Here is a 25,994-nt window from a genome sequence, read left to right as displayed (position 1 = left end):
TGGGGAGCGTTTTCAGATGTTACTGGAGCAAAGTGATGAATTTTCTTTTCAAATAAGACAAATTTTGTACTGTCATTAATGAGATAACATTCAGTGGAATTTCAAAGGTTAGTAAGGAGCAAACCTTGCAAGAAATAGTAAGGATGGTTGTTGTGACTACATTACTTTAATACTTTTAAATCTCTTTCAAGGAGAAGTTTTATGTGCTGTGACAAAAAGACAAAACACTAAACAGTTTAATGAGTTAACTGCGTCATTGCATGAGCTTTACCCACAAAGAAAGGTGTAAAACAGCAAACCAAGGAATGGTGTTTTCTACAATGAAAAGACGTATCAATCTCCCAGATTTGTATAATTGTGTGATCTGATTTGATATAATTTACACACCCTTTACGAGATTGAATACATTGTGTTATTACAATGAGCAAGCAATGAATATGATATGAAAACAAGGAAGACTGAAACCATTATTGTGATAAGAAAGTGCACGCTTGAGATTGTGAGACCAGTACACCAAAATGATGAACCCGTACTTACCAAACCAAACTTACCAACAAAATTTTTCCAACGCCTTGTACCCCATTTATACACAAAGTTGGTCCAAGGGAGTGCTCCTAAAGCCCTTTGACTTGTACCCCTTTGAGTCTGTTCATACAGTGAGCTCAGTGAGACCATGCGCAAAGTGGCTGAGAGGGGCATAACTGTCATGGTGAAATTCAAGTGACATGGAACTTCTAACACACAGACTGTATGCACAGTGCACACTGCATTCCACTTCCAGGTGCTCTAAACATGGATGATTGTTTAAGCAGAGTCTAGAGTGCTTTAGGAGCCCTCCTGAGCCTAGTCTCAAAAGAGGTATAACTTGAGAGCACTCCAGGGCCTTATATATCTGGAGTGATCCAAATGCCCTGTATAAATTTGGTCTCGGAGACATTGTGAAAGACTCTGACTGGTGAGGCCGGTATAATCCATGTAATGACGTGACAAAAACAGAAGTCTGTTTCATTGATGATCTGGGTTTCATTTCTCGTATGTGCTCATCTAGGAATGGTGGAGATGATTACCTGTCAACCTACGAATGTCCCTCTCCACGTGAGGACTCCGGAGAGGTGTTCCATGAAAAGTGGAGGGGTTTCATCCCAGCAACCACGGTGTCACAGATTCTTGCTGCCTTGAGGTAAGCAAACTAAAATGAGGGGATGGGGGTTGGGGGGATGGGGTGGGGGGGGGGGCATGGGGAGGCCACAATCGACCAATATGATTACAAACTACATGTAAGAGCTCAAGACAAGATTTGCAAATAAGATATTGAATCATTGCAGACTGTTCTCATTGAGGTAATGGCACACACCACATGCAAGTATATTCACTCTTTACATGTACACTGTATGTGTGTGTGTGTGTGTTCGTGCATTTGCAGCTGCTTATGAACTTGAACAGTATGACTATAAATTTCTCTGTATATCAGTAAAAAAAACAGCAAAAACTCTGCCAATAGATACACTCGCTGTATATGCAGTATGATTCATGGTGTTTTCATTTAAATTGCAAAGTTAATGGCTCACTTCAAAAACATTGCCTCATGTAACACAAATGTGTTGTGTCTGAATATCCAAGGTGAGAAATTGCACAATTTTTTTTGTTTTTTTGTTTTTTAATAATACATTTTTCTCATTCCATCAATGTGGATCTTGGTCACAAAGTCAACCACTTGCAAAAATTGTCTACAAGACCCAGTTCCCAAAACATTGTACTTTCAAAATATATTGCACAGACAGTATTTCCACCAAAACCTACCAATATGGATGTATTATTTTTTCAATATATGTATTGTGCATGCTGGTTTCACATTTTGTGATTTGTTTTTTAGTCGAAACCTTGCACATCAGATTGTTTCCTGATGTCACCTTTGATAAAGATATAAGTAAAAGGCAAAACATCGCGATATTCTTTATAGTTGTCTTACATAACTTCTATTTAACCCTAACTTGTCAATACACCAGTTCACAGTTTCAAGCTGAGTATGTGCAGATAAAGGTCATGGCAGACCCTCTTGTGAAATTAACTTGTAACTGAGATGTTCAAAAACTGGATAGGTCTTCCTTCATGAAAACTATGTTGTAAATGTTCATGCATGGATCACATGCATATTGGAATGTACAGGTGAATGTGTATTCGTCATAACCATATTAAAAAAATAAGCAATTCATGCAGCACTTGTATATTACCACTTTCTGCTTGACTGTGCAAACTGCTCTTATTGAAAGATTATTCCATATTTTGTAAAGTCTGTGGTTCCTGAGCTCATTGTAGACTAATGCTTATTGCACCCACAGGAGAGTTGTATCTGATGGAAGTGAAGGTCCTCCCTGGGGTGCCATGACCGTCCATGGCTTTGCGGACTCGCCCGTCTCCACCCACTTAAAGGAGAACCTCTGCACGGGTGGCAGCGCTGCAGACGATAGGCCGTACACCTTCGTTGTCCTACCCGGCGGCAGGTACTTGCTCTTGACTTGCGGCAATTCATGACCAGCATCATGACTGGACCTTGTGTGACAAGAGTGTGCCAGACCCAGGAGGTGTGGTGTGCTAAGCCAGCTGATGTGATCCAGATCAGTATTACGTGTGACAACGTGCACAGTTCCCTCTTCTAAGCTGGTCAATATCACTTTTATGAGTTTCTTACTTTGGCATAGATATTGACTGGAGGGATATAGCACATTATGGTCTTATTTAGGGCACAGAATTCTTACTAGGATGTATTCCCTCTCCTGGAAAGTATTTTGCCTCAGGCATCAAACTCCTGTGTTTCTGGTAGTCAAATCAGAATCCCTATTTGACTGCAGGTTGCCTAGATATTACAGACAGAAACCCCCTTTTGTTTTAAAGGTTTTATTGTGAGGTGGAGGATACTGCAGGCGCAAATATCGTATGCTGACATAACTCATTAGTGAGCACTGTTGGTAACAGGCAGTATATGATTCCCAAACTCAAGTTTATGCACAGAAATCATTTTTCATGTGGTATACCCTGTATTTACATGTTTTTTTTCTGTGCAGGTCTTCCAAGGGAAAGTAATCAAATGTTTTCACATCATATGACTGCCTTCAAATAACCAAATGACACCTGATGCAGATGATCTCATATAATTTGCATTTTCTTAGGCAGATCAGACATCAGAAAATGTTCTAAGGATGCACTGAGAGTCTTGGGACACAATAGGAGAAAAAAAAAAAAATCTTTCCAAGTTTCACCAAAGAGTCTGACAACTTAGTGCTATCTCCACATGTTCTGAGGGATGATGGTATAGCAAAGTTGACTTGGACTTCTGTCACTGCACACTGTGATACCTCTGGGGTATTTTGCTTCTTTTTTTTTCAGGTTTTTGTAGGAAAATACACAAATTTGTAAGCTCAGGATATTTTTCAGTCTGCCCTTTTTTCCTAACAGCAAAGGATATCTTCATTTTGATGGATCATTTTGTTTACAACAATGATGACACAGTACTATCCATTTCATGCTTGGGTAAAGCCCACAATATGAAATGAGGAATGTTAGCATGCATTTTAATTTCACGAATTTCGCAAGAGCCAAGATTCGCAAAATAAATATGCATGGAAAAGTTCTTGTCTACACTATATGCATTGAATGTTAGAGTTAGGTAACTCACAGAAAAGGCTGTCAGCTCCAATTCGCGAAAATTTCATGTCGCGAAAATATTGTGTTTTACAGTATGTGAATGCTAAAAAAGGAGGCGTGTCAAATCAAGGAATGTGAAGTAAAGTCAGAAATACTGGATGCCAGCCAAAAGATGATGGACCTCCATTTCATGTCCTATCTCTGAGATGGAGTGTGTTGCTTCCGCCAGAATTAACAACATGGCAGGTTGCAACACTTAGCCAATTGATCCCAATGGGCGTCAAACCCTGGATCCCTGGAATGAGAGGCTGACATGCTTTTGATTAAATCAGTTTAATGCCCTAAAGTACATTGTTTGTAGGTTGTAGGAGGGTCAGCTAACTCTCAGAGGGCTTGCATCCTTGCTCGGCATGTAAGAGGAATCTTTGAGGTTGATCGTGAATCTGGACCACCCAGAAGATGGGTTTTTCAACATGGTACGTGCCTGCAAGGTCACATCATCATGCTCACTTAAATGTAGAACTGTCTTTGCCTTGGGAAGTCCCACTTAGGCAGTGTTCCAATAGGGAAACCCTTGGTTGGCATGTTTGAGTGAGTTTATTTACGTCTTGTTACCACGGAAATAAGCCACATGTTCAAGGTTAGAAACTGTGTAGGCAATCTCTCAATCTCTGCAGATGTTTTGTTTGATAAAGTCAAGAGGACTAGTGCACTGGTGAATCCTTAAAGGAGTGTCCTACATTTTTTGCCTTGCACTGTGTTGGTACCAGGTTGTCCCCTAAGTCAGTGTCTCAGATATTAAGCACCTTTTGATGTGAATATTCACAGATTATTTTATCCTGGATAAGTAATATTCAGTAACACAGAAAAAGGAAAGGTATTGATGTTCAATTTTGTTATCTGGATATATGTTTGTGTGTGTGTGTGTGTGTGTGTGTGTGTATATATATATACAGTATTCATCGCATAATCGGGCATCTGATAATCGGGAACCTCGCTTAAATGACATACGCTTCCCAGAAACATTTCCAATGCACGTTATTTTCACTGGATAATCGGGCGGGGACCTCTGATAAACGGGACAATTTTTCTTCAAGCGATCTTTGATTTTGTTGATATTTTACACAAAAAATATACCAAAATACCACAATAATATTTCATAGATTCCCTATCAGTTGTCGTTTACATCAAACTTACAAAGCAAGCTTCGGACTGGTGTGTTTTGACCTCCGTCCATCCAGTACACGTACATTTCAGCTCGCTGCCCGCCTTCGCTTTTCTGTACATGTGTATATATGGCGAGCCAGATCGCTACAACACATGTACAGTGCAGTGATCGCGGCAAGTAAACAATCAAGCCGTGATGATTGAATGACTGAAGGACTTTTCATTGACGTTCCCACATCAGTTCTGGGTAATCATTTCCCATGGTTGTGGATATGTATTTATACAGAACGCCCTACGTGTCCAAGAATTCTACGAATGTTTAAGAAAGTGCTAGCTTTTAATCCACATATTTTGTGTTCGAAGAGAGGCGACAGAAGAAGAACCCGGTTGCGATTACTCTACATCATTGCGAGAATGCAGGGACAGCTAGAGGGTCGCGCCGAGGGTAGCGTGGTTGTGTATTCATGTACATGTACAGTACGTCAGTATGCATGTGTGTGTGTGTGTGTGTGTGTGTGCACTACATAATGTACATGTCGTATGCCGTTAGTGTATGGTGAGTGCTCATCGCAAAATCGGGCACCCCGCTTAAAGGGGCCGTGTTTGCTACTCCCAACCTGTCCCGATTATGCGATGAATACTGTATATATATATATATATATATATATATATATATATTGTCTTCCATAAAAATTATATAGATCAGTACTGCTTGTTTTACAATGTGCTGACAATACAGTATTATCTTGCTACTAAATAGATGATAATTTAGACCTAATAAGAAGGGAAAGCAGTGAACTGGTAACTATACATAGCCCTATTGCTTTACAAAAGTCACGCGGCATCATATCTGGTCGTGCTATTGAGCTGGGTGAGTTTCATAAACTTGCGGCTCACAATACTCAAGAGTTCATGACATTGCTACTGTGATGTAACATTACACAATAATCAAAACAACTCCTGCTATTTTTTATATTCTTTTCCATTTGTGGTTTGTATATATGCATCTTGCGTATCCATTTGCAAAAGCTGTTTCCCAGCATGTTTTGCTTGTATCAGGTGCTTTCTTACCAGCGAGTGTTTGGTCTCACAGGAATATTACAGAAGATGGTCATGTCGATATCACTTTAGGTATGTCTCTTGGGGGGGGGGGGGGAGGGGGGAGGAGGGTTGGATGGAATGAAGGGGTGTGTCTGTGGCAGATTGGAGCTGATTCAGTGTGATATACCTGTGTTCCAAGAGAGCCATGTCATAGGAAAGAAATGCTGTGGTGTCTTCCATTTTCTCAGAGAGCCTGGAGACAAACACATGGCATAAATTTTGATCCTGTGTGCAACATGCTTGATATTGTGCAATTTTGAAAGATTTGGCAGTTTGAAAAAGGCACTGAAATTTCAGTCTAAGAATCTTCAATTTAAGAATCAATTATGAATTAGAATTTGATAAACTTTTGAAATTCTGTGATTTTTTTTTATATATGTGAACAACAAAGGGCACAAATGAGAGATTTTGTTTAAATCTGCATTATGAAAAACTAATAATAGAATTACACATTATCATAAAATTACACTGTGCCAAACCATTGAAATGTGGTTTCCTGTATTGGATGGGTTAATTATTCATTTATTGAAATACAAAGATGACATTACTATGCTTGTACAATGTAGTGTTGAAGCCTGTGTGATTTAAAATTCATTAAAAAGAAATCTTACTTATGTAAGCATTATGTATATCATTCTATCATTCTGTATTACTTTATATGGAACTAACATTATTTGAAATAAAAGCAAGTTTAAAGGGCTGCTTCCACTTCTCATTGCTACGCCTACATGGCAGTTACAGTTGAAGTATAGACTCTATTCAGACTGAATTTTAAATAAGTGATATCTGGTGAGCTGCCCAGTTTCCCTGATTTCTGCCCCATTAACCCTCTGAGGAGCTCCATCTTCAACTCATACTGATATCATGTAGTAACATGTTCTGCCCACAGGACTGAATGAGTTAAGCAGATCGTCTGTCTCTTAACACCCTTACAAAAGAATGTGAAAAGTTTTCCCCAATTTAGGAGTCATTATCAACCATTGAGATACAATTAATTGATATTCAGTTTACTGTTTACAAGCTAGTGCATGTACTGTCAACCTTGCCTAAGTCGATCTCACCTAATTCAAATAATTACCTAAGTTGAAGGTCTTTTCATGTCCTGTTCTCTTTGTATTCTATTGATTTTAATCCCCCATAAGTCAAATTTTCTCTCTAAGTCGAAGCTATTTCTTCTGTCCAAGTGGATTTGACTTGGGCATGGTCGACTGTATCTTCCTGCTTACTTTTTAACATGTCAAGAGTTTTCAGGCATGCATCCGGTTTAAACTGGCGAGGCTCAGGAAAAGCACAAAAAAAAAGTGTGCATTTAAAGAAAATACATTATCTCCATGGAGATACTCATCCAGTGAGATCTCTGCGGCTGTCGATGTATGAACAACGGATGTTCCTTGTTTCCTTTCTGTCGGTGGAAACCAGTATGATATTGAACCAGGAAGTAGGATATATCAGTGTGCTGCAGTACTGAGTTTCCTTAGTTGTGATCGATACATTGTAGTCACTAATTGCTTAGTTTGGGAGGGCTATAACATATGCTACCCTCTGTTCTCTGACCCCCCCCCCCCCATCCCTGGGTGGGGTGGGGGAAGACAAACCCTTGTTGAAAATGCCTATTGAAAACAAATTCAAAGTCTACAATAAAGATGCGCAGTTTATGTACATGTGATATCAGATTTTGTTGTTGTACTGTGTTTTGTACCTGTCTTGGTCTTTACTTCAAAAAGTAATTGCTGTATAGTAGGACATTGAGCGTAGCAAATTTTGTGTGGGACTACACTGTGATCCACCAAACCCCTCCCAGAATGTTTGGAACTGCCTGTACGCATACAGATTACTAAGTGCTATCAAGAAAGATTAGTCATAACCCTGGGTAAATGATGTTGGCATGTGTACTGCTTCACAGCTAAGACACAAGAGTCTTGATGACATGTTGCTGGTTATTTGAATTTTATGAAATAATGCAGAGTCTTTTAATGTTTACAAGTGCAAAAAGAAATTGGTCATTTTGGTGAGTCTTGTGACAGCCCCCTCCCCCAACATACCAGGGTCAATACTCATGCATTGTCATATTTTGCGTCTTGTCATCATATAGCTGCAAGTCTTCATTCGCACATCCTCAAAAGTGTCAACAATATTTTATGTGAAGATGGTGCCTATCCCAAATTGGGTATTGAGTACATTGTACATGTACTTGCAGATTCTATAGTCAAGTATTCCAAAAGCTTCATATATGATCATTGAGAGAAATCATATAAAAACTCAACAAATAAATTCTGGGGGTTTTTTTTTTGTGTGTGTGTGTGTGTGTGTGTGTGTGTGTGTGTGTGTTTGGGGTTTTTTTTTTTTTTTTTTGGGGGGGGGGGTTAGGATGTAGAGGTTTGGGGTTTTGGTTTGTTAGGTGTTGTTTTTTCGCCATAGTTTGAACCGAGTGAATCCTAAGTGAAAGGAAATTGCATGTCAAGTTGTTGATTAAATGTTGTCTTTGCCTCGTTCTGCGATATGGGACTGAATAAGATTCACATATTTACAGAAACTTACAAATCAAAGCCCTTGAGGTACTAACTGTCTGCATATCGTCTGCATATCTCAGTACTGGATGAAGTCTGTAGTTCATTTCTTTTGAGAGTTGATACACTATTTAAACTTCGTGGTTGCTCATTAAAAAAGAAAAAAAAATAAGATAGAAACAGTGTATAGTGATGCTAATTGAGTCATATAATGATATTCAGATGGATGGAGAAATGCTCGAGCGTATGAAGTAGTATGAAATAAACGAGCGTATTTCCGAGTCATGCTGTTATTACCATTATCTCAATGAACAAATATATATATATATATTTCTGAGATGGCTGTTCTAACTCTGCTGTCTATGAGGAAACTTATCGGGGCCACGGTGGTCCCCTTACACCATTGCACGGTCATGATGAATTTTTTAACCACTTTAGTAGGTTATAGGATCACGCAGGTTAGAGTTTTCAAACTGGAGACAGTGTTACACGATCCATGTGTAATGAGGATGGTTTGATTGCCGTGATTTAGTGTGCTGTGAGATTTTGATGTGAGAGTGTGGATGGCGATACATGAAATGTATAGACAACCGAAAGTTGGATGATAAACGTGAGTACCCTGCCTTGTCGTAATTAACGTGTGAATTTGTATACATGAAAGGACACTGTTCCTCTCTGTACGTCGTGGAAGCTAGTACGATATTAACCCATGGAATCTTGGTCGAGTTTTGCTGCAGATACAATCTATTTTCCTTCAGTAAATTGGCAACGGATATGAATTTCCTTGTATTTTCTTTCATTATAGATTAAACGGCCTGGATAGAGTCAATTAACCTGCACAAATTCAGAGAAATTGAAAAAAAAAAAAAAGAAAAGAGATAAGCCTGCCAATTTCAAAGAGAAACAATAACTTTCATTGTCGTAATTGTATGTTGCCAATTTAAAAAATCAATTTTAAAGTTATTGATTATGAAGCTTTGGAAACTTTTGCAACCGAAACAATCCATCACAGAGTATGTAGACAACAATGGGCTGAAATGAATAATTTTTTTACCTTGCCTTTTGAAAGACTAGTAATGAACAAAGATTGCTAAGTAAAGAAAAAGCACCAAACCGCAGAGGAGCGGTTTCTTTTACTAAGTTGGGTTAAGACTAAAATGAGTTCAACTTGGTATCGGTTCGAGGCACTTTATCATTAAAAGCTCCCCAATTACTACTCAAAACAAAGTGCAGGCAACTTTCTAAACGCAAGACACCATAAAGTCTGAAATTTAATTCTATTATGGTTCTTTTTTATTTTCTTCTTTGAAGTTGCAATTGATCTTTATTAACTTTTTTCTTCTTTTTCTGCTTCTTCTTCAGGGGACTTATCACGTGCACACGCCATAAATATCTTTATGTGTAATTCAAGCTGAAATGACAGAAATGTAACTTGTAATGTGCACTCGTAAAAGATTAATTTCATTGTTCTGTAGGCCTAATTCCGTCTTGCCTTTTGTGCGGAGGTATAAATTTACGTGTATAAAAATATGTTCGTGTGTGTCTGCATGTGTGCGAAATATAGGCTACGTATGTTTGCATGCGTGTGTGTGTGTGTGTGTGTGGGCGGGTGGGTGTAGTGGAAAGCATTGAAGAGGAAAAGAAATTGGCAATTATAAGTGGGAAATTAGGTTTGCATTTAATGAAGTGGGAGTATGTTAATTATTTGAAATGTTTGACTAGATCAGTGAGTGGCATTTTTTCATTTGATTTATAGAGTGCGGCTGGTGTTTCTTAGGAGATAGATTAGTTTTAAAAGGGTTTAAACTTCAGTATTTTCTTTTCTCTGTGGCTTACTGCTAACGCCTATTCTTCTCTCTGCTACCTATTATTTGTTATTATATGTATTAGTACAGGGCATGAATATATTATGAAATTTGTATGATTAAATATCATTTGTTGAAGTGCAAGGTTGGGATGTGAGCAGGGACCCTGTAACGGCATTGGTGGGGGAGGGACGGTATTTTTTTTTTTCTATTGTGTAGTTACGTGTAAGTTTGTGTACAATGTCATCAGTATGTTATGTCTGTCGGGTCAATCACCGATTTTTTTTTCTTTTTTTTTTTCGTTGACCAATCATTGTTGATTGCATAATGTGTGCATACATTCGAAATGAATGTTTTGTTTTGTGACATGGTATAAATACAATAAAGATAATTTTTTTAATGTGTGTGTGTTTGGGTTTATGCGTGCGTGCGCGTGTGTGTCTGTGTGTAGGGCCTATGTTTGTATGTGGGAGAAAACCCCTTCTTTCATCCGGTATTATACAAAGTGGCTCCATCTTCGAGTTTCCTTCGATGAATGTGGTGTACCATCAAAAAGTTATAATGGTATATAAGTTTTATTGAAACTTGGAAGATTCAGGGGCGGATCTATAGCTTTTTGCTAAAGGGGGGGGGGGTTGACCCAATGACTATGGGTCATGACAAGCAAAACAACAACAACAACAACAACAACAACAACAACCAAAAAAGCCCCCTCCCCCATAGAAAAGGGGGGTTAGACCCCCTATATATAAACCGCGAAAACAAAAGCCCCAAAAATAAAAAAAGAAGGGGGGGGGGGGTAAACCGCCTAACCTCCGCTCCCCCCCCCCCCCATTCGCCACTTGTCTTTGGTCGATAATTTATTTAGCATGTACTATCCATGCTGTCAGAAGACAAATCGATAACTTGTATCGCTTTGATTCATGTTCTCTTTTTCTTTTTTGATGATGGAAATAAATAAATTATTGAATTGAATTGAATTGAATTGAATTGAATTGAATTGAATTGATTGAAAATCTCCATTGCTTTGTTATCACAACACTGCAATAATCTGGTGCTCGAAGGAAAGAATGTTTTCTTATAGATTTACTTTCAACATAATATTTACATGGGATTCGTGAACATAGCAAACGCGACTTGTTAGGGAATCAATTATTTCATCACATCAGCTAAATTCTGTGACACTGTGGCATGTCCTTGTCTTGTTAAAAAGTAAAAACAGAATTGAAGCTTTAATGTCTCATTTATTTTTGTTAAAGTGAGATTAAACGTCAAAAGATTTTGTTTCGTTTAATTCTACCTTTATTACGAAAGTCATAGTAAACATTGAATGCACAAATTAAACACATTCTCAATGACTATCATCAGTGTTCTGCAAACAATAATTGCCAATTTGTGAAGAATATCTCGCGCTCCTACGAAATCTGCACGCACACGAGTCACCAAGACATGTGATCACTATATTTAGTATCCACAACATGTATACACTCGTCTGTAAATTATACGGAAATAATGTATAAAAGTAAGTTTGTTGTAACAATGTGTGTGTGATAGCTAGAGAAAAGGGAAATGAGATCTATATGCTTATATCCTTCCTTGCTTGAATCTCTCGATCGTATCCAATCTTTCTTGTATATTCCTCTCTTTTCTTTTCTTTTTTCACTTGATGCTTTCAATTTTGTAGAATGCCTTGATATGCCTTCCTTCTTCAGTTATTTTTTGCTAGGCTGCAACCCCTGCTGTCAGTGATTGTGTCTCGTGTTTCCTTTCTTTACTTGTCAATTTATTTTTCTCTCATCTCTTTCTATCTCTCTCTCCATCTTTCCCCTCTTTTGATTGCTGTCATTTGCCGTATTTAACCTCGAGCCGCCTCATTATGATCTATTTTTGGCTCTACCTGTCTGCTTGTGTTGTTAGGTAATCATCCATTGTTGCCGCGCTATAGCCTAGCTATCAAAGACGATGATTATGATGTCGTATACTTACACCAAGCAAGAAGCTTCAAACACATCGACGCTCCTTGTTTACACACAGAGACCAATCTGGAGCCAAACGATGACTATGATGCCCCATATTTACATCACGGAGAAACCGGTCTTGTGCCAGAAGAAGACCGAGTCTTTTACAAGTCGGAGCCAAGTCGCCATCCACTTCCCTTCAAGGTTGACCGACTTGGCTTTGCCCATGCCATCTTTGGCGTAAAGTCGCCCAGATTTGCAAAACGGGACAAACTCACGCAACAACCATCATGCGAAACCAACTTATTTCAACATGAAAGTAATTATATTACCGTTATTTTAATCAGGATTTCCTGACCTGAAGTCTGTGGTTTCCTATAGCCCAGGAAATTACATGCGCTTTCACATTTCATGATATGGTTCTAATTATCTCACCTAAAAATGTTAGAAACCTGAAGTTAAAGGTCTAAACTATACAATCCCTTTGACATCGAAATCAACAAGATGTTCACAACTCACGACATTAGTTACACGTGCTTAGTAACGTCAACAAAAATATAATGTATCAAAATATTTGATATGTGTTGCTTGAAGGTTTTAATGTTAATTTATAATCTTAGTATTTGATACCATTTAATATCTTTACTTCGTCAGTAGGACCTATAAAGGACATTGGCATTATCAGCTTTGCTTTAAATTTAACAAATATGATAAAATATGATATGTGACATAAAATATAGACACATATACTGTCATCATATTAAGTTCGCCCTGTATGAGTCGTCTCATAATTCAACAAATGGGTTATATTTATGAGCCCCTATGATACATTAACGAGAGCGATAACCCATCCATGTTAAATGCCTTGTGTCGCCAGAATTATAATTCATATAATTATTCAATACAAATATATAATTCTTACATACAGTTATATTTCACCTTAATAGCAAGAACAACGACTTCTTATAAGTTCGCTGATCCGGTGACTGATCCCAAAAGTAGGATTTACTGGTAGTAGTTTGCGGGAACTGACAAATTTGTTTAGGTTTGCTTAGGGACTCGTGAAAGATTGGATCGTTTTCACCAAGCTTACTTTCGTTTCCTTCAGGAGTCAGGCAGAAGAATCGCAAATAATGATAATTAAAAAAAAAAAAAAAACTCTGAACGAATAACGGTTCAAGCACAAATCGAATGTGCCACGGATTCGAATTAACAAAATGTCCTCCTAATCACTTTCCTGTCTAATTTCAAATACATTTCAACATTTTCGATATAACCTGATATGAGAAATATGAAATAGATTGAAAATAAATGCTAAAGTTTTAATGCCGATATTAGCAAAATAATTCATGTAATGTATAACATAAGTACATAAACAATATTACCCTTGATTTTTTGGTCCTCAGGACTTGCACTTTCAGTGCTCGCTTGTTTGTTTGCATGACAAGCCTCGGGAACTCTTTCTGTTCATTTTCGTCTTCTTTTGTTTATTTTTTGTTTATTTTCTACGTCATCTTCTTCTCATGGTAATGACTTTGTTATTACAGGTATAACTATTATCATCATCATTATTTTACCAGTATATTTGGAATTAACATATGATATCATATTTGATGTCTTCTTTTCTTTTCCTTAATCGACATTATCGTTTTACTGTTTTTTCTTTTAAATCCGTTGTAAGTTAATTTGATATGATCTGTATTTATGTCTCAACTCTGTTCTGCTTGAAATGTTCACCATCTGCTTTTTGCTTATATTTTCTTAGTTCATTTAAAGACATCAACTCCCCTCCCTTCCAACAGAATTCTTGATTCGTCATTTCCATGTTAGGTAGGGACACATGAAGTGGAACTTATTCGAATAGATACCACTATAGGAATGCTAAACACGATCAAATTCATATAACTCCATGATAAGCATTAAGGCGGACACGCAAATCCAAACCCAAATTGACATCGATGAAAAGAGAAAAGTTAGTTAAAGAAGCAGAACTAAAAGTTAATCAAAGTCGAGCAGAATGTAAGAAAATGATTTTAAAAACAAAAGAAAAAATCCTATGTATTTAGGATGTTTAAATCAATCAGGTATTAAAGAGACAATCATAATTTTATCAATCACTGCTACGTTTATATAGATTACGTGATGACGTCATGGCCATGCGACTCTTCCATTGGTTTGTCCCTAAAGACGTATCTTATTTGAATACAAAATATGCATTGTTGTGTCAATAATTCTAACCATTAGGCCTGCAAGAATATCTATCCTTTGTAAAGTTAGATTTACGAAACCATTCCTGCAGCTCAACAATGGCGGGGAATATAAATGTTTCCTTTGCAGTTCATTATTTTCAAAAAAAAATTAAATTCAATCGATTTGCCGCAGCTACTTCGAGACTTTTGAGGAGATAGCATCATTACCTTTCATCATTTACATAATTATATTAAAGGCCGCTTTCACTCTGTCGCTATACGATGCTAAATATTAAAATCCCGTTAGATTGGTACAGCTTGCACTGAACTGTGCCTTTCTAGCCTGCAGAATATTAAGATTCAAAAGATTCTTTATCGGCTTAGAGAAGTGCAAGCGAGCAAATAGATAAATAGATGGATAGATAGATAGATAGACAGATAAATAGATAAATAAATGAATAAATAAATAAGCAGGCGCGCACACACCACACACACACACACACACGCATCGAAAATCAAACGATCAAACAAACTTTCCCGGCAGCTGTAGATGACGGAGTCCTCCACATCAGTAACAAACACGTACACAACCAGCACATTTGCAATATTCGGAGACATAAAACGTAAAGAATCGAGTTCAGGTCTCTTGATAAGTATGTGCCTGATCATCATTACACTTCCCCTCTTTGCCTCTCCATGTCAAAAAAAAAAGTACGTGTACCAGTGATCGTCACTTTGGTTTCAGACATATTCTTAAAGGACAAGTTCACCTTCATAAACATAAGGATTGAGAGAATGCAGCAGTATTAGTATTAGAACACATCAGTGAAAGTTTGAGGAAAATCGGACAATCGATGCAAAAGTTATGAATTTTTAAAATTTTTGTGTTGGAACCGCTGGATGAGGAGACTACTAAGGCTCGTGATGTCATATGAGTACAACAGTATAAAGAAAATGTAAAGAAAATTCAGCATATTTTCACTTTTTTCGCATAATAAAAGAGCACTTGACTTGCCTCTTTCTAAAGGCAATGGGAATAATATTACCCATAACATATGTCAGTAAGGAGTCAAGGGAATGTGTACTTTTTTCAAAAGATGAAATTTTGTGAAATTCTCTTTATATTTTCCTTATATTGTTGTACGCATGTGACATCATACACTGCAGTAGTCTTCTCATCCAGCGGTGACTGCACAAAAACTTCAAAAATTCATAACTTTTGAACGGATTGTCCGATTTTCCTCAAACTTTCAATGATGTGTTCTAGTAATATTGCTACATTCTCTCAATCCCTATGTTAATGAAGGTGAACTTGTCCTTTAATTCTATAAAGTAACTCCGTGATACTAGCATCATGAGACTTAAAATGAACTAAACAGATAAGACGACCACTATCGAATAAATACCTATTGATTGAAATGTTCAAACAAGATTATTTTGAACTATGGAGTTTCTGTTGCCATCACTTCGATATATATACAATGTATATATTTCAAAGCAATGCTCAAACAATTTTCTTTTGGTTGGAGATTTTCTTTTGTCAAACGATCGTTTTGTATGATACCACATGATCAGTCTATACCTCAATAATTCTTATTGCTTCCGAGCAACAATTTATATTGGTTGTGCCAGCCCTGTTATATAGACTCGCATGAAGTATTTTCCTTACTCTGTCATTGTCTCGTGTCTTTTTCATGTGTAATGTATTTTTTATCTGTACTGATGTACTGTATTGTTTCTTGGTCAGCTAAATAATAAATGATGATCATGATGATGAAAATAATAATGATGATGATAATAATGATGATGATGATGATGATGAAAATAATAATAATAACAATAATAACAATAATAATAATGATAATAATCATAATCATAATCATAATCGTTATCGTAATAATAATAATGAAAATGACGATAATAGTAATAATGTCTGATGCTGTCATTCTGACCTCATCACTTACGCCAACTACTTAGATTATGAAATGATTACCCGAACATTGCCATAATTTCCATAATTGTACCTGGTGGGTCAAGAGGGACTTAATGGGAACAGCAGTTTGTCAAGGGAGCGTATGCTCCCGGTATGGGGATGGAACCTGGAATCTCTTGTTTCAGAGTCCGGCGTCTCTACCGCCCTGCCGCAAAATCATGCTTTCACAACATGTCCACATTATAGCGACGATCACAAAAGCGGTGACACGGATTTGTCCCTTGAGTCACAAGCCAAAATGATTACCAGCAGATATCAAAATGTAATCATCTGGCCGCATTCTTGGGTTTGACTTAGGTTTTCTTGTTTTGCTTGTTTGTTTGCTTGTTTGTTTGTGGTTTTGTTATCATGTAAGACGTTTTGGTAATCTAAAAGTCACTTGTGTAGACTTTAATCCTATATATCCCCCAAATGGGTCTCTAATAAGATAAAAAGCACATAAAGATACCGTCTTGTATTTGGACTAACTTTTGTCAAGAAATTCTAACTTTTTCATGACTTTCATGCCCGTATATCATATTCCACACCCAGTCACTTGCCAGTCATTATCTGATTGGTGAAGCTTGGAAACTGCTACGGGCACAGGACAAAAACAGGACAAAAAAAAAAAAAATATATATATATATATACCATCTAAACAAAGTGTGGATGCATCTGTTCGTATATTCTTACTTCTAATTCTTGTAAAAGAGTAAGCAGGCAACTTATTTCGCGGGTACCGAGCATAAAATCGCGCATCTTTTCATAGAGTCAGAAGAACGTACGATATACAGCCGTATTTTGACATTACTGCCGTTGGTTGCACTGATGTAAAACAAGGCATTTTCGCCTGAAGACGACTGATGGCTTACACATTGTGCATTTTAACGAAGAGTTAAGCACCTTAATTTCACTTTATTTTGCCTCAGGTCCAAATGTAATGTGACTTGAATACCTATATCGATGAAAGTTTCGGGGAAAACTGGGGAGAGGTGTATTTAATAGGGAATAACTGACTTTGAAGTTCTTTTCGCATCATTCTCCGGATGTTATGGTATCCTGGGGAGATCGTCGTTGTTATTCAAACAGCCTCTTCATTGCGATAACATCAAGCTCTCATTTAATATAAACTCTTTGCACTAGCTATGCAGTTAGATGTCATAGTACCATTTGTTACTATTTTCTCCGCTCGTTTTATGTTCTTTCTCATTGTGTTTTATGCTCTCACATAACCGATTGTTCGTTAACTGTATACCATTATTTATGTTCGTTTTGTTCTTCTTTTATTGTGTGCACACGTAATGCAATGTATATCAACGCAGGGCTCCCTTGTAAAGCAGGCCTTTGTGGCTCTGACTGGGACTACCCTGCTTTCAAAGAAGACCTAATAGATTGATTAATCGTCATTGAGCCATTCTGAACGATGTCCTTTACAGAATTTATAGTTATTTACAATCGTAACTGCGATGGATTAACATGCTCTTATTCTTCATCCGTTGTTCAAGATTTACTTGCGTGTTCTGACAATTACAAGCTGCAAAAAAAATGACCCTCCCGTTCACCTCCTCGTCCACCTCCTCGTCACGCCCACCAGTAGCACCGAGATCGTAATGTTATGATCTTAGTTCTGTGTCACCGTCATTGTCGTTACCATTCTGTAGTCGTCCGACAACAGCCATCTTTAATTAACGCGCATTACACGCATAAGTAGTCTTCACTAGTCTATGAATGCGGTGCACGCAACCAAGTGAATGTCGCCGAGGAGAGATGAACGTTGATCAACATTCATCGACAGTGATCTATGTTCCCTTGATTCGACTTTTATTTTAAGGAGAAACAAAACAGGGAGGAGTGAATGAATGCATAATCATTCATGGTTGACCGCGGATCACAGGACTGATTTAGGAGGCTCGTCTGTGTGATATGCATCGTGTGGCAATTCAATGAAAAGCATCTACAGCGATGTTTTAATGTACGTATAACATGCAGCGCGAAAGACAAAGCAGAGTGGAAGATTACGTAATAGAGCCAGATGTCTCACCGACGACTGAATCACATTGCCTCCTTCATCGTTTTGACTTTTATTCGCATAAAATTCAGCGATGATGGAAGCTTCATGATTGTCGTCCCTTATTTTGTTGTAAGCAGCAGACGTGCAAACAGATCCACCGCACCCGGTTTTTAAGGCGGTTGCCATGACAATTACATTTGCATTGACGTCACAGCTGGCGGGCAGGCATCTAACAATGCAAGGAGCCTCGAGATCAGCACGAGGAGGCAAGATATGGAAAGGTGAGGGAGAGAGGAGAAGAGAGTGGGCGAAAGTGAGAGGGGGAGAGAGGGAGAGTGGGGGAGTGGAAGGAAAAGAGGGGGAGAGAGAACGAATGCGGGAAAGAAGGCGAGGGGTGGGGGAAAAGGGAAAAAGAAGAAAGAGGATGTTCAATGGAAACCGAGAGAGGACAGTAAAACAGATTACAGAGGGGAATATTATTTTCTTGTGTATGTGTGTTGTGTGTGAATGTGAGTGTATGCGTGTGTGCATGTGTGTATGTGTAGCTGTTCCTGCGTATTTACAGGAGAGTGTGTGCTAATGAAATGGATGGTCCAGGAAATTTAGCATTCTCAGGCAACGGTTTTGCAGATCAAATAGTAAGGGATAATATTCGGTGTTTAAGTCATTTTCCCGTACACTGTTGTAACTATATAACTCTATTCCACATGTTTTACGAAACTGACGCCTTCCTGACGTGTTAATTATAAAATGTGCCCACGAAAAGGGTAGATAGGTAGATAGATATAAGATAAATAGATAGATATGTATATAGATTGATAGATAAACTGATTAGCAGATTAATATATTAGATAGATATGAGAGTGATACTAGTTCATGTATTTGCCATCAAAGTAAACGGAAATTGCACATCCATGAAGCTAAATATACACGATATATAGCATTCTTTCTCTTTTATTTAATGTATATATATATATATATATATATATATATATATATATATATATATATATATATACATTGAAATATATTCATGTATTGAGCTATACAGCAAGAAAAACAAGATTCAAAGACAAATAGATAAAGAGAGAGAGAAGGGAATAGATGGAGGGAGAGACGGAGAGAGAGAGAGGGCAAGAAAGGAGGGTATGGAGAGGGAGGGAGAGAGCGCCATTCAATGTCGTCGTCAGCCCGGGATGCGTGGGTGTTTAATGGTACCCTGGTTCTGGTTGCGTAGCAGCACGTCCTGACTGTGTCTACCTCATCTGTTTTAGTTCTCGAGGAGAAGACCCAGGTATCTTCTAGCTTTACCGTTCACAAGGTTGCTAAAGGCCTCGTGCCAGGACGAGAAGAATAGGTGAGATTTACCCGCTCGTTTTGACGTAACTCGGCGAGACCCGAACATTCTCCGTCACCTTACAACACTCCATGTGCGCTATATGCACACGATAGGAGATAGTACTTTCTGTAACACGGTTTCCATTCATGCACGACCAAGGGGATAACTCCGAGGAATACATATACACTGCTTGAAGCTTTAATAAACTCTGGGCATCATTAAATGCGCAATGCTTTCATTGCAAGAGCTAACCATTATCTTAATAACACCCTGCATTTTAAAATCGTGGCACCGTACCGATGTGTGATTACACGATAGGTTAATGAGACCAAATAAAGGCCATTTTTAGTTTCAAACAGAGCGTATTTTGTCAGGGGATCAATCAAACTATAGAAAACATAGATGGTGTCACAAATTTTACATCGCATGATTGTTTTTCCTCCCTCTTCATCATTCATGGAGATGTCACCAACAGAGGGATGAATAATGATGTGTCATAAGAAGGGTCAGAGGTCAAACATCACTGACTCAATACGTCGCTTTTGGTCATGTCATAGGATATACAGAACATAACTTTTACATAGATATTTTACGAGTCATACATGAGGCCCTATGGCATGAAAAATTGTGTTAATTTCCGTAGGATTAAAACTGGGTTCTATAAACATGCAGAATGTTCAAATCTAACCCTGATATACCTACCACTCCGTGAAACTCATTCACACAGCAACATATATAGGATTAAAACGGAATTCTAAACAATGAGGGTGAGGCATACAGGATTTACGATTAAGTTCTCTGCTTGAAGTTGATGTTAATCAGAGAATCTCAATACTATAAACAATGGCACCCTGACGGCTGGCTCGCCAGAGAATAACCCGCGTGTCTGAATGAATGTGAAATTGCCGTCTGCGATGGGAAACTGTATAATACGTGTGTTTTTACAAATCTATGAACAGTTTATTGCATTTTTCTGCGGACGAGTGTAGAAAGTGAGTTATCATGCTGAGGTAAAAAGAAAAAAAATGAATTCACGTGTCTGTTCTTTTTTTTTAAATCATTGTCATGTGATATGGTGTATTATCATGAAGACTGGAGAGGGAAGGAAATGGGGGGGGGGGGGGGGGAGTGTTAGCCGTGAGGAGAAAATTGTAGATTATGTAGGGGGAATTATCATAACAAACATCAGCCCTCGAAATGCTGAGAATATTCAAAGCGGTTTCAAAGTGCGCACAATAATATTCACATTTATTTCCCCGCGCTATGAACGCGTGGCGATCCGCATTCTGCACGTCGTCCGTGTGACGGACGCGCGGTAAAAGATTACGACGTTCAGCTGCACCATATGACCCGCGTCACGTTCACAGCAGTTTAGCGACAACTCCCTGTATACACCCCTCCAGCGGCGGCAATGCAGTTATGATTGACACAAACGACGCTGGCAAAAGTGCTATGGGTGCTTCGATATGAGACGAGTTTTGTTTGGCAGGTGTTGTTGTTTTTTAAAGAAAGAAATCAAACAACCTATTCTGTGAAGCCCTATGATGCATACAAAATGTTGAACATAACGAAGTGTATAATATACAGGCATTACTGTTGTCGTCGGGGGGGGGGGGGGGGGGCAAAATACTAATTGTTCATGTTTCATACTTTTTAATACATATCTCATGATGGAATCGATGGTTTATGATTCCGCTCGGTATGTATATCTGGTATCGCCTTATGCGATTAACAGGTGATTTCAAAATTTGTACACGACTTGTGTACTTACAAAATAATACTCAAAGAGAGACATTTTTTTATGAAACACTCACGCAAGGGTCAATAATTTGTGAGATCAGTTGATAACATATAACTTTCCAAGCATTTTAATTGTTACTTGTGCTGTGTTGTGCTGTTTTCTGATGCTGAATAATATCGAATATAGATGAAATTACAGTACGTCGAGCTATGAGCCATAGGACATTATACCATTACTTTGTGTTTTCAGTCTGGAATGATGTCATTTTGAGGAGAGTGTTTAATGAACCGGTTTCTGAATGTAATGTCGAAAACCCTTCGACGCTACGTCGTTGATATCCATGAATTAGGTTTCACACTTTACTATGGCGTGTAAGACTACGAAGCATTGACTATAGCTTATAAGATCTTCCAAAACATAAATCATTATATTTTTAAGCATTTGTTTTGCTTTTGCCACTACACCCCCCCCCCCCCCATCCACTGTTAAACATTGTAGGTTATGATATGATAAGAACGTATGTAAAGCGAGAGAGAACATAAACTGAATCGGTTTTGAAGTTAGTGTAAATGAACTGTGGAGAAGGTGTAGAACGTATACTGACTCACACAGAGGAACATAGACACAAGTAAGACAGAATCGCCGTACGTTTCGACCATGTTGACTTGTGAATATAGATATGCAGGAATATTTACAATAATCAACAAACGATAACAATTTATGTTAACAAAGACACTACCGGTAACCAGGGATAGCCTGGTGGTAGCGTCGCTGCCCGGAAAGCAGTAGATGACAGGTTCGAGTCTCGTGGTTCCTCTTTTTTCGACATGTTTGTAATCAAATTACAGATCAGCAGTTGCGATCTTACAAACATTATGTTGTAGAGGGAGACAAATTGAAGAAAAATTCACACCTCAAAGACAATGTATGTCAAAGGTTGGCAATTGTTTTACATCGCCAAGCTTTCAAACCTGTTGCGATGTGAATTAGTGTTACTTCAGGAATGAAGCGGAGTGATGCCTGCCCCAAGTAATTTGTATCATGTGCTAATTCCTGTACATTCTACTTGGGCTTTCATGATAACGTCCCGTTGAATATCGCAAGGATAATTTTCTTCTGTCAAACGGGAAAACAAACACAATATACTGGCAATTTTCCATTCCAATATATTTCATTATGTAAAAATCCTGAGTGAAAACTCCCACTAGTCCTGTGTGCTCATTTTATACGTAGGCCCTACTTGCTATTTAACTTGGAAAGAAAAAAAAAGCCAACGACCTGAAAATGACATCTCACAGTAATAATTATGATGGCGTTAATGTCACATCCGAACAGAGATGTCAAAGGCGCTAGCCGGACGTACAACTGATGGATAAATCTGTCACGCCCCCTCCCTCCATTTCCCCATGATCTGCCTCCCGATGCCCCGCTATCAGGTGCTACGCTGTACTTTGCGGCGCCACCCCGAGCGCGATCACGCGAGAGGGTCGCAAACCCACCTGTACCATCTGAGGTAACAGCGACGCTCTCCTCCCCCGCTCGCTCTGCGCTGACAATCTAATTATTGCCCTCACTACAACAACATCATGCAGCCCCCCTTACACCGTGTGCGTCCGTGCTCTGTCAGATGTAATAATATGCAGCGCTGACTTCTCTCGCAGTTGGCCTACCCGATAAAAAGCGCGCACGCTCTAGAATCCACCATCACGACCATTGTAATGGACGGCTAAATAAAGAGACAATTAACAGTCCGGGTTATGGACGGAGTGACTAGATCCCACTTTCGTCCATTAATACTGGGTGCAGTCACTAACAACACACTCCACAAAGCAATTAGCGTCATTATGCATGTTAGTCGATCATCCTTCAGCAAAAGCTGTAATACTCAAACAAATTTGTAACAACAAATAGTACGATTGAACACATAAGGTTTCGAACAAAGAGTGGGTGGGCTGTCAGCTATATCGGGACAATTTTGGGGCGCTTGGAAATTTAATCCTTTATACAATTTCTCCGAAGTCTAAGCCTTTGGTGACGAATTGATTAAGTCTGTGTAGTGCATACCCTTTATGTCAGACGATTATCTGCGTGGGTTAGAACACACAAGGCACATTGCTAATTTTGTGTTCGTTTGTTTGTTTGTTTTATCTGAAGAGTATGGATTCCGGTGTCGAAAGAGCTCACATCTAAAGTAGATCGAGACAGAAAAGTACTGGTAGAGTTATATTAAGTGAAACTAAGAATGCGTTGGTGAAGAAGGAGTGTAGGGTTCCAGATTCTAAGTTAAAAGTCTCGATTGTCTGATCAGGGAACGAGAACTGTTTCACATGATGCATTATAGAGGGTGTATATTCGTGTCCTTCTGTACGATTTTTATTCAGTGCTTGAAAAGGATATATATATATATATATATATATATATATATATATATATATATATCTCAAAAGAGAGAGGGAGGGAGGGAGAGAGACAAAACGTTATTGCTATCGTTACAATTTTGTTGTTATCACTGTTATTTCGTTAGTTTTGTTTGTTGTTGTTGCTGCGGCTGATGCGGCTGATGATTATAGAAACAAACAATATTCATATATTAATTACTATGCTTCATTGAAGTGAGTATATAGAACACGCAGCACGAAAATATATTCTGAAAGAAAGACACTCTGTCTTGTGCGTGGGCTCTTCCGAGGTCTTCTAAATTTTTACCTACTTTAAAGGGGACCACCGGACTGATAAAGAAGGCTATTGTTTGTCATTTTTCATCTTTTTTTTTCTTTTCACTTGAAAGATATATGCCAATGAATTTCCATGTAATGAGAAAACCAAGAATTACTTAATATGAAGGGCGTTTACTGAATCTAGCGAGTATATAATTCCGCGTACGCCTGTTTGTGCAGTTAATGATACACGTATGTTCATATAGCTTATAAGCCAGTGTTCATGGTTCCACTTTGCGCATGAGCAGAAAGAAAAAAGTATTTGGTACAATCAGGCATGTTGATGTTTAAATTCACTGAGAAAAGCATCCGTGATGAAATGATTATTCATGTAAATGGTGCTTGCTATGATGTCCACACGACATTAAGCCTGGTACTGGGCAATATGAATGGAAAAAAAGATTGTTGATGCATTCAATAAAAAAAACAACAACAATGAAATGGATGCTTGCCGAAGTGTCACTTACTGATGGACCAGGGCCCCCATTTCATAAAAGATGCTAGGATAGCAACTCTTGCTGGAATGACAACTTCCCACATAGCAACAGCCAATCAGGGTGTTGGATTCTTTTGTCGTTACCATGAAAATTGCCAATCCAGTAAGAGTTGCTATCATGATGTTATCAACTTTTTTTATGAAATGGGGCTCTGGTCACCAGGTCTTTGCTATACGCAAATTAATTCTCTGTTTGAACATGAAATCCAGAAATTGTTGATTGTTACGGTTTTAAAGCGAGTTAAGGTGCTTAACCAAGTGGGGAAAAAGAAATGTCATTTGCATCAACGTGCAAACGAGTTAATTGTGAATTGGCTTATTCCTTTTAAATCATCGGGTCGACTGATATATCGATAATGGAAAAGTATCGGCCCTCAGTATAGCTGCGACTGGGTGCATCATGCGATAACCAGCAATTGCATTGGGTAATGTGTTTCTGCAGTGTTGTCAGCAGCAACAAAAATGTGGTCCTTTTTAGAGTCTGTATAATTATAGGAATTTTTTAGATGGAAGTACGGTTCTGATCATGTTTATGATCTGTGCATCTGTCATCAAACAAACTCATGGCGTGACGTTACCTTTTAACCTCTGTTTAACGACAAAAATTTCAATGACATACATCCAATTTGAAATGGAAATGGCACCCCTACCGTTTGAATAATGAGAATCGAAAGTGGTCCTCCGACTTGAATTGGACTTACTAATTCATTTTAAATGTTTGGGACATCGTCACGTTTCCATGGGAACAGCGGCTTCTGATTTCTCCCTGTAAGCTTGCCTTCTGATATTTGATTTGTTTTATGTTTAAAACTTCTCCTAGAAAACTGCATGCCATGGGTATCTGCGTGTGCAAGAGATCCGTAGGTGTATGGCGAAATGATAAAGTATTATGATGCCTCTTTTCTGCACACAATGTGTTTCTCTAATGGTTAAAGAAAAGTAAATGATGTCAATCTACGTATATATCCTTTTACAAACTCTCAAGATGTTCGAGTCCCGGATATCTGTTTCAATATACATGTATCAAGATTACCTAGCTTTCTCTCCCTAAGCAACAACTGTCTGACTGTTATTAATTGCTGTTGAGGCTATACGGTTTAAGCCATGTACTGTTTACCATTCGGAGCAGTGATTCAAAAATTTTTCGAGTTATCACATTTGATGAATATGTATGGTTAGCTGTATCACAGAACATCCTATCATGTACAAATTTTTCGATAAAGCCACAAATATATGGAGATATCACTAATTTTCTTAATAAACCATAACTGTAGACGATTAACTCTAGAAACGATTTCAATAAAACTATTGTTCACATTTTGTACATGTAAATCTATATGTATCAATAA

General features: G+C 38.2%; 1 protein-coding gene across 1 annotated transcript in view; it reads left to right on the top strand.

The window, feature by feature from the left end:
* Positions 1-1,624, top strand: part of LOC140232793 (ribonuclease P protein subunit p40-like) — a 40,045-nt gene extending 38,421 nt beyond the window's left edge. Inside the window, exons 7-8 of the mRNA XM_072312910.1 lie at positions 1,049-1,180; positions 1,621-1,624. Of these exons, the coding sequence (XP_072169011.1) occupies positions 1,049-1,180; positions 1,621-1,624 (136 nt within the window). The remainder of the gene's footprint in view (positions 1-1,048; positions 1,181-1,620) is intronic.
* The last annotated feature ends 24,370 nt before the right edge of the window (positions 1,625-25,994 follow it).

The sequence above is a fragment of the Diadema setosum genome, chromosome 9 (genome assembly GCF_964275005.1).
Source record: "Diadema setosum chromosome 9, eeDiaSeto1, whole genome shotgun sequence".
NCBI lineage: Eukaryota > Metazoa > Echinodermata > Echinoidea > Diadematoida > Diadematidae > Diadema > Diadema setosum.
Note: the sequence above shows the minus strand (reverse complement) of the source record. Positions and strands in the feature narration are given on the sequence as shown.